The sequence below is a fragment of the Nannobrachium achirus genome, assembly GCF_963921795.1.
Source record: "Nannobrachium achirus genome assembly, chromosome: 20".
Taxonomy (NCBI): domain Eukaryota; kingdom Metazoa; phylum Chordata; class Actinopteri; order Myctophiformes; family Myctophidae; genus Nannobrachium; species Nannobrachium achirus.
In genome coordinates, this window is record NC_137827.1 from 49,081,685 (window position 1) to 49,097,413 (window position 15,729).

Here is a 15,729-nt window from a genome sequence, read left to right on the forward strand (position 1 = left end):
GATTAGAGGAGTAAGTTCATTACTGCAAGCTTGGTTGAATCCCTGGCTAAACAATTCAGGACAAGAAAATGAATGAATACCTCTCTCAAACCAATATAATCAAAGACAAAGTGCCTTTTAGTTAGTAATTTCAGAGAGGAACACACAACTCGTCCTTCAGCGAGTTGTGTGTCAAGTGCGGTAGTTCTGGGGATCTGCCAGATATGAATGTAACTGTATAAAAGTTAAAAGAAGGAGATGGAAAAAGAGCATACAGTATACCATTGAAATCCTTCCCTAGTAACAGGAAAGATTGGAAGCTTAAATTAAAGTGACTTTGAAACTAGCAAACTTTTGATATTGTGGTACAGTAGGTTAAGACTTTGTACTGCACTGGGCCATGATAGGATATAATCCCACAGATGATTCTTTCATGTGATGTGTATCAGTGGTTCTCAACCTTTTCAGGCCGCGACCCCCGGAATAATCATATTTTAACTGGGGAAAATTTCTGCCACTAATATTTGACAATTTGGCCCATGTTTCATTTGGTCATTCCGACATATGTTGGTTTGTTTACTGTTGAGAGAGAAAACAATGTTGCAAATTAAGCTAATCATCTGGGGACCCCCCAAAATAATTTGGGAACCCCCCTGGGTGTCCCGACCCACAGGTTGAGAACCAATGCTGTATATCACCGAACTTTGAATTTATCCAAATAAAAAATAAATTAAATAAAAAAAAAAAGAAAGGAAAGAGACTGCTCAATATTAATTCTGTAAATAAGTAAATAACATTATTTCTTCCTCCCCTGTGGCTCCTTACCTGTCTTCTCTCTCGTCGGGACAGCATGTGTCCATTCAGGACCTGCCAGAGCATGCGTCCTGCGATGGTAGTGTCTATCCAGAGCAGCCTGAAGCCATGGTAATAGTGTTTGATTTCGTCCACCACCCTTTGTCGTATCGTCCGCCTAACAGGCTCGGCGTCCAGCGTGGGGCTATAGATGGGCCCGCCTTCCTCCAGCTTCTTGTTCTTGTCCTTTAGCGAGCGCAGCGACTTCTCCACCTTCGAGTCGTCCCACCTCCCCTGCGTCGTGTGTATCCACCGCGTGCTCCGGCCGACGTTCTCGTGCCGCTGGCGTCGCCGGGTTACCGTCCCCTGGCTCGCCCCCGCGATGGCCGGGTAAGGGGACGAGAAGGCCCCAACCGTGATACCACAGTAGAGGTTCTGGTAGTCCGTGGTGTGGGGACTGTACGGCAACATGAAGTCGTCTGGTAAGGGGAGAGAAGGGCCGAATGTGTAGGGCTGGGCCAGGCTGCCAAGATGAAGGCCATCCATTCTATCAGTTGTATTGAAGATGACAAGATATGCAGATTAAAGACAGATACAATAATGTTTTTTAAACCAGGAATTTAACATGACATTGGCAAGTAGCATTCAAGCATATTGGTCTGTTGGTCTAAATCTGGACTCACAGACAGGAATGAAGGTTTTATGGCAAAAGTAGATATTCACTCTACACGATTCTATGAATTTAAAAGAACTTAAGTGGCTTGTTGACAGAATAATGCATTTTAGAGAATATTATGAAATGATAATCTTCACGTTTGGAAGTTTTTAAATAGAAATTCATTGTGGTCTATTCCACAATTTCTGGGTCAAATAGTCTCCTTTTTCTTGTCATGAAATTTTTTGCTGACTGACACTACATTATTCAGTGTAATTGGCTTACTTCTGACTGGAGAGTCGGAGTGCTGTGCAGTTGAAACAGGCACCATCTTGTAGTTTCCCTAGAAAGAAGGCAAACAACATGAACAGCTGGGTACTGATAACGCGTCATTAGGCATGTGTGTGCAGTCAGTGCGAGATTTTAAGAACACCTGTTAGTTAGCAGAAAACAAAAGCATCACACATTAAAGCGATAACCTACAGTAATGTTGGGGCAGATTCATTTCTCAATCAAATTAGACTGCAGTGCCATCGCATTAGGCTGCAGTGCTATTAGCAGGGCTTAAAGAAACAAAAATAAATCTCACAATTGAAATCTGTTTAGTTAGGTGAAGTGAACTGTGTGAAAGGACACTTATTTTAACACTTGCTTTTATGAAAGATCCAAGTTATGATGCTAGTTTGACCATTTGAAAAACTCTTTTATTCTGTAATTCCACCCGTTACTGAGGCTCTAGAACAGGGATCTTAAACGTTTTCAGGCCAAGGACCCCTTAGCTGAGAGAGAGATGAAGCAGGGACCCCCTCTACATATTGTATAAACGTGTGATGGAGATTCTGATCGATTTCATAGATAGATTTATAGACTTGTTTGACACTTAACCACTTAAAATCTTAAATCGTTGATACTTAGCAAACTTGACCTTTCACTCTGTACTTGGTCTGCTCTTTTTCACCTCTACACCAAACCCATTTTCCAAAAATAGCTGATCTACAATTTTTTGTCTAAAGTTCTCCACAGAATTAGGGATGCAGGGGTTCAAGTTGTTCATTTAAAATAATTATCCTATCACACAAGGATTTGGCGGCCCCCTTTAGTAACTCTGAGGACCCCCTGTTGAAGACCCCTGCTCTAGAATGTTTGTTAAATTTATAAAGCATCGAAGTGCCAATATCTCCCGTTTGCTCCTTGTTACTGATGGAGAGTTGGTTCTTCTGTTGAGCACAGATAATAGCAACTTGTGGGACCACCCCACATCAGCTGTGCTGCTCATTACACAAATGCATTATAAATAGTGAATCATTGTAAAGATAAATAGATAGGCTTTTGAATTATATCAGATTCAGACACAACGCTATTTAGTACTGTATTAACAGCAAATTATTTAAATTTATGAAGACTTTAATACTAGATCTTCAGGCTGAAGCCACAAGATCTAGTCCTACAGGTCAAAGAAATGGGCTGTGTCACTGAGTTATGGTCTTTTGAAGTGTAATTAGAAGAGCGTCGCGAAAATATGCTTATTGCTTACATAGCTTATAGAGTGTGTCTATACTGTATATATAGTATTCTCATAATTGATCAGTTGTGGCATTGTTGTTATTTTCACCCTCTGTGCATGGCTACATTATGGACCCAGGACATTGACATCCACGGGAGGCCCAGGGAGGGAGACCTGAATAGTGTACTGGAGGCACCTGTCAGGGTAAACGTGGTACACAGTACACACAGACCGCGGGAGGGGGGGCAGCCCTAAGATCTCTGCAGACCAATCACCTCTGAGCAGATAGCCCGAGGGGACACGCCTCTTCCTGCATTGTCACATGGCCCGCTGGCGAGAGTCCAGTAAGCTCGCGTCCAGTAAAGCCAGGGTGGAACACGACAGGCCAGGGCTTATAGCCAGTAGGACACAGAGTTTACTGGAACTGTGTCAGCTTTGTGTAAATGTGTATTGAGCTACTATAGCTAGCGGTTATACAATCTACAGGATGAAAGCTCTGGAAATACAGTATATAGCCTGCACTGTGGAAAGTACCACATAGCCTACAGTGTTTCCAACTGTAACACTTTTGCTTGTAGGGTTTTGATTCCATTCCATATTGTATACTACATTCCAAACATCCAAATGATGGTTCATTGACTTCAATGCCAGATTGCAACAAAATTACACAATCCTAATGATATGTTGCTTGATACCGTTCTTGGGACAGATCCAAAATTTCACAGCACTTTCTCCACTTCCTTTTTCCCCCCGAAAGCCCCCAGAGCTAAAGGAACAGTGAGGATCTTGTTGTGATGCTCAAACAGTTGCTTCTCTGGGAAAATGCCATGTTATTTTTAACTGAATAAACATGAGTTATCTGGGGAGCACAAATAGTTTACAATATAAAGTAGCCCTTTGTCTTGTTTTTACAGTCAATCAGCAACCTCACTGATTATTTTTTTTGAAGCGGTGACTAGCCGCTTCCAATGTATGGTCATGTCTGTCCCATTGTCCTCACTCACTCACTCACTCACCAGTATGAACAGGATCGCGCGAGAGAGAGAGAGAGAGAGAGAGAGAGAGAGAGAGAGAGAGAGAGAGAGAGAGAGAGAGAGAGAGAGAGACAGCCGAGAGAGCCAGACAGAGCAAGCGATGCTGATTTCTAAACCGAAAGTGAAACTTACAAACTGCACGGAGAAAACAGAGAGAGAGAGAGAGAGAGAGAGAGAGAGCACGTTGCGGTAAAAAAAAACAAAAAAAACACACACACACACACAAACACACCAGTAAAAACGGGACTCATAAAATGTCCCTGGGACCCATCTGAATCAAAAACATAGATCTGGAACTGCTCTAATTCACCGCTTCAGTTCGAACCGAGGTTTGATTTTTTACATCATAAATGATCAACCACAGTTCAACTTTCACACATTTCCATTTAATTTAAGCAGGCATCTCCAGATTGTGCAGATTGTTCATGCTACTTTCGTTTATAGTCAAAGGTGAGCTGTGTCTGGGATGCGAGGAGCTAAATCGGCTGAGGTTTCTGACTCAAAACTCAATGTTCCCTGCCATGAAGGGGGCGTAGCCAAAAGCTCCCAAGCCGCGAGGGGGCGTCAACCTTGTCCAAAACCTCAACTGAGTTAGCTCCACGTGTCTGGGATAGGTCTACTTTTGAAAGGACATAAATGCATGCATGCATAATACAAACCCTATTCTGGGGTGGTTTGACCATAGACATAAAAACCTAGATACCTCATTCGTCGCTGCTGCGTGTCTTTTCCGGGACTTAAATTATGGCTTTGCTCCCAAGCCGCGAGGGGGCGTCAACCTTGTCCAAAACCTCAACTGAGTTAGCTCCACGTGTCTGGGATAGGTCTACTTTTGAAAGGACATAAATGCATGCATGCATAATACAAACCCTATTCTGGGGTGGTTTGACCATAGACATAAAAACCTAGATACCTCATTCGTCGCTGCTGCGTGTCTTTTCCGGGACTTAAATTATGGCTTTGTGTGTATATACTGTATGTCCGTCACGCAAAGCTGGACATTGGCCAAGCTTTGCTGGATGTTTAATGAAATTAACTCATAAAAGGCACCCTAACACTTTACACTGGGTGTGTGACGCCCCAGAGCCGGAGGAAGTGTCTACCTTTTCATGTCTATGGTTTGACCACGGCCATAAAAACCACAGAACTGACATTTTAGTTTCCTACAAGTCAGTGACAGACAGCCTGAGGCGACACCCACATCCTGTAGCATTCCAATCCTGAAACTGATACACCCGAGTTGTCCGATAATGAATTACAGTGTACAGTGGAAACAAAGTTTATCAGCAAACATTGACCTGTGACCATGTAGTATATCTGCCTCACAGAATAAGGGTTAGTGTTTCATAATGTCCACTATTTGAAAGGAAAAAAAAAGTGAAGCCTACCTCCTTTCTAAATGATTGAATGTCAAGTAAAAATCACAATCATTTGAATGCATTTGTGTCCCCATCCGGAATCAATGGGGTACATTTATTGTCATCGAATTATTGTCTTAGGAATGCGACAAATACAAAAAGATATTATTGAACGCAAGTCTCCATGACATGAGTAATCAATAGAAAATGATAGACATTTACATTTGTAAAGTAAGTAGTAATGCTGATTTAACTCTTGAGAGTGTAAAATGAAACCAAATGTTTTTTTTTGTTTTTTTATTTTTTATTTTACACTCAAGATTTAAAGATCTGTAAAGGTCCTTTTGGTTACCAGCTCTCCATCATTTAGCTGTGGACCACCTGGAACTCCCTCAAGGACCACTGGTTGAAAACCACTGAACTACAACACTACTAATGGGAAACCTGTACCCATCCCGTGTTATTCAGATTTGATTAGTGCCTAATAGTATGCGCATGGCTCAGACGTCATGGTGATAGGGGCTGTTCCGGTTCACCTCCTGGCCGACTCTAGTGTGCGGTCTGGTTTTTACCAGGCTAGGCCGACTCAGTATACTGTAGTCTGTAGGCCAGGGATACTCAAATAGCTGATCCTGTGGGCCAGCAGGGCCACATTACAAAAATGGCAAGGGGCCAAGGGCTGGTTGATAAAATGACAACATTAATGATACTTGATAACTTCTGTCTTTCATTTTCGCTTATATTGTCAATCTTAACAACTGATATTGTTTTCTGATAAATTAAACAAAGTGCTATTGAATTATATGGTCAAATTAAATGCCAGTTCTCTGCATCAACTTTTTGGCTCTTGCTGAGGCTCATCTTTGATGAGTACACACAGTTTTCCCTTCCTGGATGATTATTCATGTAATAGTAATGCAGTTAGGTTAAAGATAAGATAATAACTTCATTCTGTCTAAGAAAAAATATGTCTTTTTAATTTGCGTTTTTTTTGTTGATTGATTGATTGATTGGTGGACCAGTCAAAATTGAGCCGGAGTTTGAGTATCACTGCTGTAGGCTACGTGTTGAGGTTTCCTTTGAGCATGACACTTAACCCATAACAGCCGCCTCCCTAGCACCTCTGAGCAGCTATCAGCTGTGTGAAACGGAAACTGAATTCCCGCGGGATCAATAAAAGGTCTACCTTATTCTTCTCCTCCTTACGGGGCAGCTGTGTTCTCACAGATGGTGTAGAAGTCACAGCAGACACACCACACCACAGGCCCATATTCATGATGTTCTTTAGAAACTGCATGGCCCCTTCAGCTAATCTTTACTGCTTCAGAGTCAGACCAACAATAGCTAATCAGAATAGCTACATCATCATAGACTGTGCCAAGACATGACTGATAAAACACTGCACATTGATCAATGGTCAGCAGTCAGTTTGTGCTGCCGACTTGGCCTAATATTGGACATGGTATTGCTTTGCTTTCTAAGATGAAACAAATGCCTTTAATCCAGAGTTATAAATTAACTTTATTTCCAAATCCCTGATTGGCCTGTGGTCATGTACTGTACTTTTGACCTAACCAAAAGAGTTACCGTGACCCAATAGAAGTCTTTACAATGCTAAGTGAATCCTAAAGCTTTGCCCTTAAAATTTATATCCATAACCACTTAAAGGGGAATACCACTCAAAAAGACCCCCCTCCTTTCTGTGTTGCCTAGAACTGGAATTGATTGTTGGGGTCATGTGATCAGTGACATATGGAAGGTGTACTGTACTCTTTGGCTATGCTCTCTAGGAAGCCTAGAGGGCCTAGAGGTCACTGATCACATGACCCCAACAATCAATTCAAATTCTAGGCAACACAGAAAGGGGAGGGGAGGGGATCCACACAGAAAAAAGGTTCTGTGTGGAATTCAAAAAGACAAATATGGAATTCAAAACATCTCCACAAAAACATTTGGGAATTTTCAACTTAAACATCAAACCAATCTCATTGCACATCCTGGTGCCTTGGTTTGCTTGAGCACAAACCACACAAGAACAAATTGAAACACAAATCAAAATGCATGAAATGGGGCTGGAGTGGGCACACCCTGAGGAAATCACCCTCCAACATGACTAGACAGGCCGTATCCTACAGGGGGAAAGAAAGCCAGGAAGACCCAGGAAGAGCTGGAGAAGGTCTCTCGAGGCAGAACTCAAGGAAACAACATCCTTGAAGGAAGTAGTGATGATCGCACTCAAGGAAACAAGAACATCCTGGAAGGAAGCAGAGAAGATCGCGCCAAACACCAAACCAGCTGGATAACATTAATGAATGATCATCACTCACAACGGCACAACAAGATGCGTTGTGAGCTTGTAGATCTGCTAATTTTGGTTAAGAGATTTACTGAATGAAGTGGTTAAGCCAGTACAGTTAAGAATGATTCAAATAAGTGCATATGGCATTAAGGAGAATGTAAATATGATCTTTAATGTAAACTATAACAAGCTGGTTAAAAGTGCTTGTGCCTCTCAGGCGGTGCCTGTGTCTGATTATTGTCTAGCTGTCCTCCTAGGATATGTCAACAATATTAGATAGTAGGTCAACCTCTGGATTGTTTACAGTATTGAGGTCACGATGACGTGGGTTACCAAGGAAATGAAGCAAGATGGGACCACAGCTGACCGGTTATGTGATGACGAGGTGGGAACCAAGGCTCTGTGTATAGAAAACTATGTATCGCTGTTATAATTTCAGAAGAATATATCTGGAATGTTGCTCTAAGCATTTCCAACACTTGCACTCATCAGAGTGCAGTGTACAGCATCACTCGTCATCAGAGTGCAGTGTACAGCATCACTCAGTGTACAGCATCACTCGTCATCAGAGTGCAGTGTACAGCATCACTCGTCATCAGAGTGCAGTGTACAGCGTGCGTGTATCTATAAAGCACCCGCCCGCGGAAGCTTGTGATTGGCTGAGCCGGAGGTAGGGAGAGCTCCGGTGTGTTCACTTGGACCGCGCGGAGGTGCCGAAAGTCGGGGGAAGAAGATGTACTATTCTGGCCCAATGGTTTACAACTTCTAACGGCGCTGAGTTGGCTCAAGCGGACTTCGCTTTAGCTCGCTCAGCGGTGTCTCACGGCGTGCCTCCTTCGTCACAACCGAAAACAAGCACTCCTTTACTGTGCCTTACCCCAGATGCTTTATGGATACACGACACGTGTACGGCATACAGCTAAGTGGCTGCTAGGACCATCTGGGATGTGGGTCATTTAAGGCTAAAATAGACACTAACCTTCTTTGCGGAAGCCCCTGCTTTCTCTGACTGGGCCTTAAGCCAAGAGGCATGATCTACACAGACACACACATCACCCCCTATACCCCCTTCCCTGACTCCCCCTCTCATCTATTTATACCCCCAGTCTCAATGCATAGACTACATTACGAGACCTATAAATCATTTCTTCTGCTGCATTCCTTGCATCACTAACTACATCACTGGCAGTCATCATATAGCCGAGTTAAGTGTTTGACAACATATGTCACGACATGTCTGACCTCAAGGTCAGGCCCAGGCCAGCTATAAAACTCTGCTGTGTAGAAGCACATGCCGGGCGGTCAGCAGTCTGAACTAGACATTAGACTGTGTTAAAGGCCAGTCCACAACAATGCAACTCCTTGTAATATGCAACTACTTGAAACCAGTATCCCCAGGGGCAGTTGCAAGGAGTTGCAATGGAGTGGACTGGCCTTAAAACTGTTTTGTTGCAAGGAGTTGTGACTAGTTTCATTGGTGCAGTCTGGCCTTTAGGTTGTAAAAGGTCGTAAAATGCAGTGGTAGGTGGTACAGGCAGACACTTTTAAGTCTTTATTCATGAATTTATCCTGCACCTAAAATCCTGTATTCTATGCACCTCCAAATGGATGCAGTTTAAGAACAGAATTTCAATAGCCTCTCACACTAAAGCCATTCAGCCACTCAGTTGAAAGACAGCTGAAAAACAATTCAACATAATAGGCCTATATATTAGGCATCCTGAATAAGTAAGTTCAAAGTTTGTTAAGCTCCTGCATCATCAAAAGACATGACAGCTATGGAATCATGACCACCATGGTTAGCTTAGCACCGCGTCATGCTAGGGGGTTGTCAGGAATCTAACATTATACTGGTGGAAATTTCCACCCATAACAGGTCTGTGTTGCCATGGTAGCCAAAGCAACCTACAACTGACGACACAGATGTGAGTTTACAATGTGAGCGTTCCTTTAAAAATATACAGTAAGCTAAGGACGGAACAAAATGGTCTGAATGGTGATTAGAGTGTATGTAAAACGTGCAATTAGCTTGCGAACACCACCACTCCAAAAGGGAGGGGTGATGATGCAAAGAATTAGGTTCCTGTTGTCAGTGTTTCCACATTGTATGCACTGCTGGGAACTGGACCAGTGAGGATTACACATCAACATATTAAACCTCTATCATTTCGAAATCAACCCGTTTCAGTTTACAAAATGTGTCTCATTTTACTGTACAAAAGGCCATGGTTTGGGAGAAAACAGTGGTGTAAAGTATTTAGTGCATTTACTTAAATAGAGATATTTTACTTCTACTCCACTACATCTCGGATCCAAATATTGCTTTTACTCCACTACAATTATTTGAAAACTTGAGTTACTAGCTACTCTGTAGATTTGGATTATTATTCAAAAAACATACATTAACCACTTCAGCCCTACATACATTTTGACCATTTGAAAACAGCCGATCTACAAGCTCACAATGCCACAATGCGTTGCATCGTAGATCTGCTATTTTCAAAAGATGTATTTACATTTGAAAACTTGAAATGGGACATTCTGCATGAGTACTTTTACTTTTGGTAATTTAAGTACATTTTGATACCAATACTTTCATACTTTTACTCAAGTACATTGTGCAGCATTCCAGACGTTTACTTGTCACAGAGTATACTGTATGTCTACATTGCAGCATTGATACAGAATTTGAGTACTTTTCCCCATCCCTGTCTGTGTCCAACAGTGCCATCAGCAGACTGCAGAAGGATGCTGCTGCTGGCACAGGGAATTAATCGAAACTGCAACTTGTCCTCATGTAACCTGAATCACATTCACCCCTCCTTTTCTGTGAAGGTGCAGACGACGGTACCTTAAACGACCCCACTTTCAACAGCACGTGATACAACAGACACACACAGGCCATACAAAAGTATACACGTCTAAAAACACACAAAGGGGACTCAGGTTCCTAATGAGACGTCAAATAAATAAATAAATATATAAATACTAGGTAATGGACAGTGTATTTCCAAAATAGTTATAGAAGATGCGCATTTATGCCATCATCACAAAAGCAGCAGCATCATTCGTCATCCATCTTTCTGCACCATCTGCCTTTAAAAATTACAGCTTTTTAAACACACTTACGTTAGCCTTAATCAATGAGTTAAGTTGGGAGGGATAAATATGACAATAAAAAAGTAAACCATCGGTTACTTCTTACCTTTTCCTTTTCTGAATTCGTTCTTTAACGACCTGGACGTTTTGATCAGAGGTAGTGATCGGGACGACCTGCTGGTAAACAGGATTAACGCCATGTGTGAGTGTGTGTATGTCACTAGCTAACGTTAACGTTACAGCGAAGACTGTCTATAACCCAGCTAACCAGTTAGCTCTGGTTAAATAAATGTACAACGGACCACTAATAAGTTAACATGAGGTCCACCGACGACGTCCCTATTATTGAGTTCTAACAAGCTAACACACACATGTAGAAGTAAATTATGTGAAGTTCCTCCATTCGTCCCATGTCCTGCTGTGCTTGTCCTTGTGGTCGGTGATGATGACAGTCTGACCCACCGGCGAGTAACCAAAGGGTCGAACTCAAACTCCCACAGATAAATGAGTGACGTCGAAACTAGTGACTGGTCGTTTTTTACCCCCCCTCACAAATCTTTATTTATAACAGTCATGACATACAAAACAACACAATATACAAAACAACACAAACACGAACGACATAGTTAATAAATACGTCAATACAAAAACATCAGAGCCAGGGGGATTTACTATAATAGAAAACGTTAAAAAGTGAACAAAAAGGATTGTTCTTTCAGTTTTCTTATTTTTTGTATGTAGGCTACTGCCTGGCTTTAATGTCAAATATAATAATATATAATTTATCTAGAATTATTATCAAATTAATTATTATGAATGCCTCATTTCTCTTCTTCTTCTTATTATTATTGAAGCCAAACAGTAGGCTACATTCTGCCTGCAGCCAAGGGCTGCTCGTAATAGCTGGTCATTTGTGCCAAGCTAGCTAAGCTTGGCAACCTACATCCGTGCCGATATTTTGAAAATAAAAGCCATGATATAGCCAAACTAGAGCAGTAGAGCTATAAAATAATAACGATCTGTAATAATTTATGTATGTTTTAGAGACATTCTTTCCTGTTTTACCAGTTAACTGTTCCTGATAGATTCCATAGGCAATATTAATCAGCCTAAATAATATGTATTTACCTTTAAACTGCCCTCACTACCAATGATCAAATGTATCAGACAGTAATGTCCTTTATGCCATTTAATTGTAAATCAATTACTTCAATTCCATGGTTTGTACTTCAGCCAACATGAAGAATATCCAGCCAATGTATTACTATTATTATCATCATCATCATCATCATTATTATCATTTTATTAGGCTATCATAATCATCAAAGATATTGATTTATTAGTCGTTGATATGGTCCACTTCTGTGGATGAAAAAAAAATATATATATTTAAACATGTTTTCATAACACTGTTCTTCGTTCAATCTGACAAACCTTTATTGTGAAGTCCACAAGTGTTTTCACCGGAAATGAAACGTTTCTACCTCTATGAACTTTCTAAAGTCACTCGCTCAGATCTCACTCGGCTGATAATGGCCTCAGCAGTGTTCTTCAACCTTTTTCACATCAAGGTCCATTATTTTCTGCATAGTAGGCCTACTGTGTTTTATTTGTCTGTCATTCTATGTTATGAGTTAAAAAAGGACCCCAATTTAACAATAATTTAACTCCTGAGAGTGTAAAATGAAACCTAATAACCCTGTATAAGGGTCCATTTGGTTTCATTTTACACTATGATATGGAGGGACTACCAGAATGAGTCAGCAGTTTAGTGAAGTTATTGATTACCAATAAATCAAGTTGAAACTTGAACATTTTAAATTGGAAAGGAACTACAATGGCAGAGGAAGCCTATAATTTATTAAACTTTATTTTTTTGTGTAGCACCTTTCATGGGGCAATTCTCACTATTTCTATGTGTCATTATTTTGAGTAAGGGTTAAGGTTAGGGTTAGGTTTTAGGGTTAGGTTTAGGCATAGTGGTTAACATTCACCAGGTTAGCATTCCCCAGCGTCGGCAGGGTAGCATTTCACCAGGTTAACATTCACCCGCGTCAAACAAATGGAACGTCGAACAAATGTCATTTTGCAATATCGACATGCTCCCCCTTTCATGAAATGAAATGCAGCACAAAGTCCTTAACAAGGCAATGTACTATTTATCCATGACAAGTTTGAAGAGATAGCTCTTAATTCTAACAGACTGACATCTAGTCCAAACTCTACTTTTAGAATTGACAGATAACTGAGTTAGATATAGGATGAACAATTTGTATCATGTGGTAAGCAAAAAAACTAAACAAAAATGACAAGAGGTAAGAGAAGAAGCAGTGCCAGGTAGGTTATTGTGGCCTCCTGGTGGCACGAACGATAATAGGCCAATGTGAAAAGGGTGCCATGTCTTCTTCGGCCTTTCAAATCGGACTCTGCAGTCATGATTTGAGGCACTTTGTTCCACAAATGTGTTTTGCAAAAGTCGACCTGCTGGTGGCGCTATAGCAGGCCAATGTGAAAAGGGTGGCATTTGTTCCTCAACCTAGTGGGAATATGCGCGCACAATTTCACAAAAATTGCACGCTGCGTTCATGATAAGAGGCATTTTGTTCAAAACGGACCTATTCACGACCCGCCCACTCAGCATCCCCCGGGTGCTGAAGTCCCGTTTTGAAGGGGTAAATCCTACCATAGCCTATGGAGTTAGCACAGAAATCGCAAATTTAATGCAATTTCCGAATAGTAAAGTATAAAATACGGCTAGCATGATCAAGAACACAAGATACTAAACGGCACAAAGCACTATAATTTACTTTACTGTTAGAAATAACGATTTGTTGGCTTTAAGTCCAGTATAGTTTCCCCTTCTAAATTGAAGTCAGCACCCGGGGAAAACTGAGAAACGGAAGTAGGTGGGCGGGCCGTGAATAAGGCTAAATACCAATCAGGATGGAATATGGGAAATCGGACAGATCCATGTCGATCATATGACTGTAGAGATACTTGCTACCGATTTGCGTACTTTTTGGACAACATTTGTAGGAAAACTGTCCAAAAATGAGTTTAGCTAAAATCTCCCTCATGGTGGCGCTAGAACAGGTCCATGTGAAAAATGTCGGTACATAACTCTGTAAAGGTGCTGAGTCGACTCATGCGACCTTCGCAACGCTCGACACTCACTCAGCTGTGTCTCACGTGGCTCAAGGTCGCCTGAGACGGCACGCCTCCATCGTCATCACAGAAAACAAGCGCTCCTTCCGCACGCGTCTCCTACGGATTCCAATATAGTGACCGGGGCCAACGTTGCCGGAGATTAGCTGGCAACAGTCAGGGACACACACAAGGATGCTGGAAGGACACGGACGGACAGACAGACAGACAGACAGACAGACAGACAGACAGACAGACAGACAGGAGGCAAAACATATTCTCGGCCATGCCTTTCGGCCTGGCGGAGACAATTAGGCTATCGAATAAATAAAATAAAATAAAATAAAATAAAATAGTGGTAAAAAAAGAAAGGAAAAACCCTGACAACCAAGAACCAACTGACCAATCACAGCGATGCCACCCATCCCTCCAGCCGATGGGGTGTCCTTTTGAAACGGAGTGCCGACCAATCGGAAGTGAGTATTTTTCGCGCTGGTAGGGAGGAGAGTTTGAGTTGAATGAAACCCTGTTCGCTTTTATACAGGATGAAAACGGACTGTTTTTACATATAACCCACTGAGGAGAAAATTCAACAGGTAAATATGACAAGCGATCTTTATGTTGTTATCCTATCTAGTGCGAGAGAAGCGAATGACTACGCGTCAATACATTGCGGTCAACCATTTTAGCAGCTAGTGAGGGAAAAATGCAAGTAAGCCGCTAGCTAAACTAATGCTAACATCTCCCATCCTATGTAGCTTCAACTGAAGGCTTAGCTTAATGCTAGCTAGCTACAGTTGGCTTTCTTTTTTGATTTGAGCTGTCATGGCGCCTGTTTTCTGATCGTATCAGTGAAATACCTGAGAAACAATTTAATCAAATGTCCAGAGCACAATGCCCATTAAAGAGCGTCTTCATCTGAGCATTTCACCACACCTCTCGTGCATTGGTTTGCATGTAAAATACGAATAGTTTTATGGGAGGTGGTGTTGTCTATTTGCTGGAACGCGGCAAGGTAAGGCTAACTTTTAGCCTAGCTCTAGGTCCATAGCGTTGGAAGGGGTTCTCCTCAACGCTATGTCACAGATGAGCCCAGCTCAGCCTCTCGTCTGTAATAAAAATACACTTTCACCACTCACCAAAACAAAGACTGTTCTAAGATGTTGGAAGGCTACTTTCTTTCCTTAGTGGGAGCACTCGGAGCCCCCCACCTCACGTCTAAAATACACTTTTTGTCCAGAACACTAAATATTTTACCGGAAGTTTTAGCCACTCCACAGCGCCCTCTACAGATCTTGTCAATAGAAAACTCCATTGACCAGATTTTGCCTTCCGGTGAAATAGTTTCTTTCCTGGCTAAAAAGTGTATTTTAGACGTGAGGTGGGGGGCTCAGAGTGGGCCCACCAAGGAAAGTAGTCTTTCATCTCCCTAGAGCCGTCTTTGTTTTGGTGAGTAGTAGAACTTTATTTTCAATATTTACTACAGACGAGAGGGTGCGCAGGCTTGTTTGCGGCGCAAGGGATAATCGGTGACATAGCGTTGAGGAGAACTCCTTCTAACGCTATGGACTATAGAGCTAACTTTAGCCGTGACAGTCAGAGACTCAGAGGTTGAGTGCGACTGTACTCAGTATGTGGTCCATGAATGAATGTAACCCTGAATGCCACCATCGTGGCTTCCTCTCCGGACATTAGCCAGAGCCCCCATCGATGTTATGAGTCAGGGAACGATGCTTTTGATTCATCTGATCAGGTCACTGCAATACATACACCAGTTAAGCTACTTTGCTGGCCATATATCCTACTGACTTGCTACAGTGACAGTGTTAATTATTTAACTCCCAAGGGTGTGTAACCCATTTGGT

At 41.9% G+C, this 15,729-nt stretch overlaps 1 protein-coding gene across 1 annotated transcript in view; it reads right to left on the minus strand.

Annotated features, from left to right (window-relative positions):
- Positions 1-11,156, minus strand: part of letm1 (leucine zipper-EF-hand containing transmembrane protein 1) — a 35,876-nt gene extending 24,720 nt beyond the window's left edge. The window contains exons 1-3 of the mRNA XM_080751317.1: positions 10,827-11,156; positions 1,712-1,769; positions 805-1,318 (exon numbers count right to left, since the gene is read on the minus strand). Coding sequence (XP_080607443.1) covers positions 805-1,318; positions 1,712-1,769; positions 10,827-10,920 — 666 coding nt within the window. The 5' untranslated portion in view covers positions 10,921-11,156. The remainder of the gene's footprint in view (positions 1-804; positions 1,319-1,711; positions 1,770-10,826) is intronic.
- Between the last annotated feature and the right edge of the window lie 4,573 nt (positions 11,157-15,729).